Source organism: Aplysia californica, unplaced genomic scaffold, assembly GCF_000002075.1.
Source record: "Aplysia californica isolate F4 #8 unplaced genomic scaffold, AplCal3.0 scaffold00157, whole genome shotgun sequence".
NCBI classification, from domain to species: Eukaryota; Metazoa; Mollusca; class Gastropoda; order Aplysiida; family Aplysiidae; genus Aplysia; species Aplysia californica.
Genome location: NW_004797427.1, coordinates 805,810 through 807,701, shown reverse-complemented (window position 1 = coordinate 807,701; position 1,892 = coordinate 805,810). Strand labels below are relative to the sequence as shown.

The 1,892-nt window shown below is 40.6% G+C and overlaps 1 protein-coding gene across 1 annotated transcript in view; it reads right to left on the bottom strand.

Annotated features, from left to right (window-relative positions):
• The window catches only part of LOC101853160 (splicing factor YJU2), a 16,464-nt gene extending 15,903 nt beyond the window's left edge, over nt 1-561 (bottom strand). Inside the window, exon 1 of the mRNA XM_005097556.3 lies at nt 287-561. Within this exon, the coding sequence (XP_005097613.1) occupies nt 287-310 (24 nt within the window). The 5' untranslated portion in view covers nt 311-561. The remainder of the gene's footprint in view (nt 1-286) is intronic.
• Between the last annotated feature and the right edge of the window lie 1,331 nt (nt 562-1,892).

Below are 1,892 nucleotides of genomic sequence, written 5' to 3'. Positions count from 1 at the left end.
CCTAGATTCTACGTTTTGGTAGACTCTGAAGGCTGGAGAGTTATTTGCATATGAGGCCCTGTCAAGGATGAAAGAGAATTTGCCGTTTAAATTTTAATCTCGCCGTTTTTGCCCAAAGGGGGGGTGCCCGGATTGTAACATAATAAAATCCGTAGTTTCTCATCCTTCGGGCACATAAGATTTATGGCGCTTTTTCGGTAGTTCCCACCCCGCAATTGTTATTCACGGGTTTTGGCCCCAAGAGTAGGGGGGTTTCAGGGGGGCTTGCAGGTTCGACGGTACTTACGTTCAACACTTTTCTCTCCGACATTGTGAGTGGTCTTTTTCAGTGAGGCAGCAACAGAACAAAATTAAATCCAGGCTATGAAGACCTAGAATCTAGATTTCTCTAGATTCTTGATCTAGAATCTAACCTAGATAAATAGAAAATAAATTGACAGATCCGTTCAGTCAGATCTCTACCACTGGACCACAGGTTACCACCACACTACCAGTCCACAGTTCGACAATCGAACGCCGAACGACGTATAAAATTTGTTTTGAAAGCAACCCAATGTGGATCAACTTCCTGTAGATCTACTCCTGATTTTTATCATATCGCCAGAGACACTAAAATATAATTAAATACTCTCTGATATCGCCCATGTTTGAATTTCCAGGTTCTTTTATTTTGCAATCTTGAAGCAACCAATTAATTTACTTCTCTATTTGAAATTGGTCTAAAAAACGTTTTTTTTCCTTTTACATAGATCATATATATAGTACTCGTAAGTATTTTTAAAATATTTTTTTATATCAATAATCAAAATGTCAGTGTTGACTTTCATTACGAGTAGGCTACTAGAGGATTGTCAGTAACTGTTTCTATGTGGACCTTGTCGGCTATCTTGTTGGCTGAGTAGCCAATGACCTTAGCCTAATTAAACCATTGATTAAACTGGTATTGATGCACTCCAAGGAGGTTACAGTAGAGGATGCTCTGTGGGCGGCACCGCTCGCCTGATAGGAGCCCTCTCTCGCAGCAGAACATATTAGGCCCTATAATTAACTATGGTCTACCTGCGATGCACGACTGCCCGACTCACGCACTGAAATCTAGATAAGAAAGGTTTTATTCCGAGGTCCTTGTAGTCAGTTAGTAAAAATGAACAACGTGCCTACCTGCGAAAATCCGATGGCGACAAGGCTAGAGGGCGACCGAGAAAGACCTGGATAGATGGAGTCAGGGAAACATTAAACACCCACGGCATCCCCCTGAACCAAGCTCTCCGGCTGGCGACAGAGAGACGTCTCTTTCTTCCCGCGACACCCAAAAGGGTATAAGCGGCGGATAAAAGTAAAAGTAAAGTAAAGATGAACAGAGCGCACAGTAGACATAATCTAAAGTTGAAAATGCTCCAGGGGCCAAACGTTATTGAAAACAGGAAAGTGTTGAACACATGTACAGGAATATCAGAAGATTCCTCATCAAAGGTTTAAAATGCGTTTAAAAAAACAGCTTCAAACAAACCAACAAATTCCACTAGTTTAAAACTGGCTTTTTCAAGCCACCGTGACGACAATTAATGTTAAAAAAACACTGTTTCTGGCTGATGAGGGTCAGGTGCCTTGCATGGGAAGATGAGGAATATCTTCTGATATTCCTGTACAGTCCTTGCATGTAGACTACATTTTAAAGTTTCTTCAAAGTGTATCCATTTACGTCGGAAATTGCATTTTAAGTGCTTTAATGTATTGCAAAATTTAACAAAATTAACAATGTGTCTGTGTTCTTTATCAAGGTCTACCGGAATTGCAACTATTGTTTGACTGAAATTCTTACTCGTTATCAAAAAGCTATCCGCTGCACCCTAGCAATTGCTTGAAGGCGATGCGATCATAATTTTGTCGAC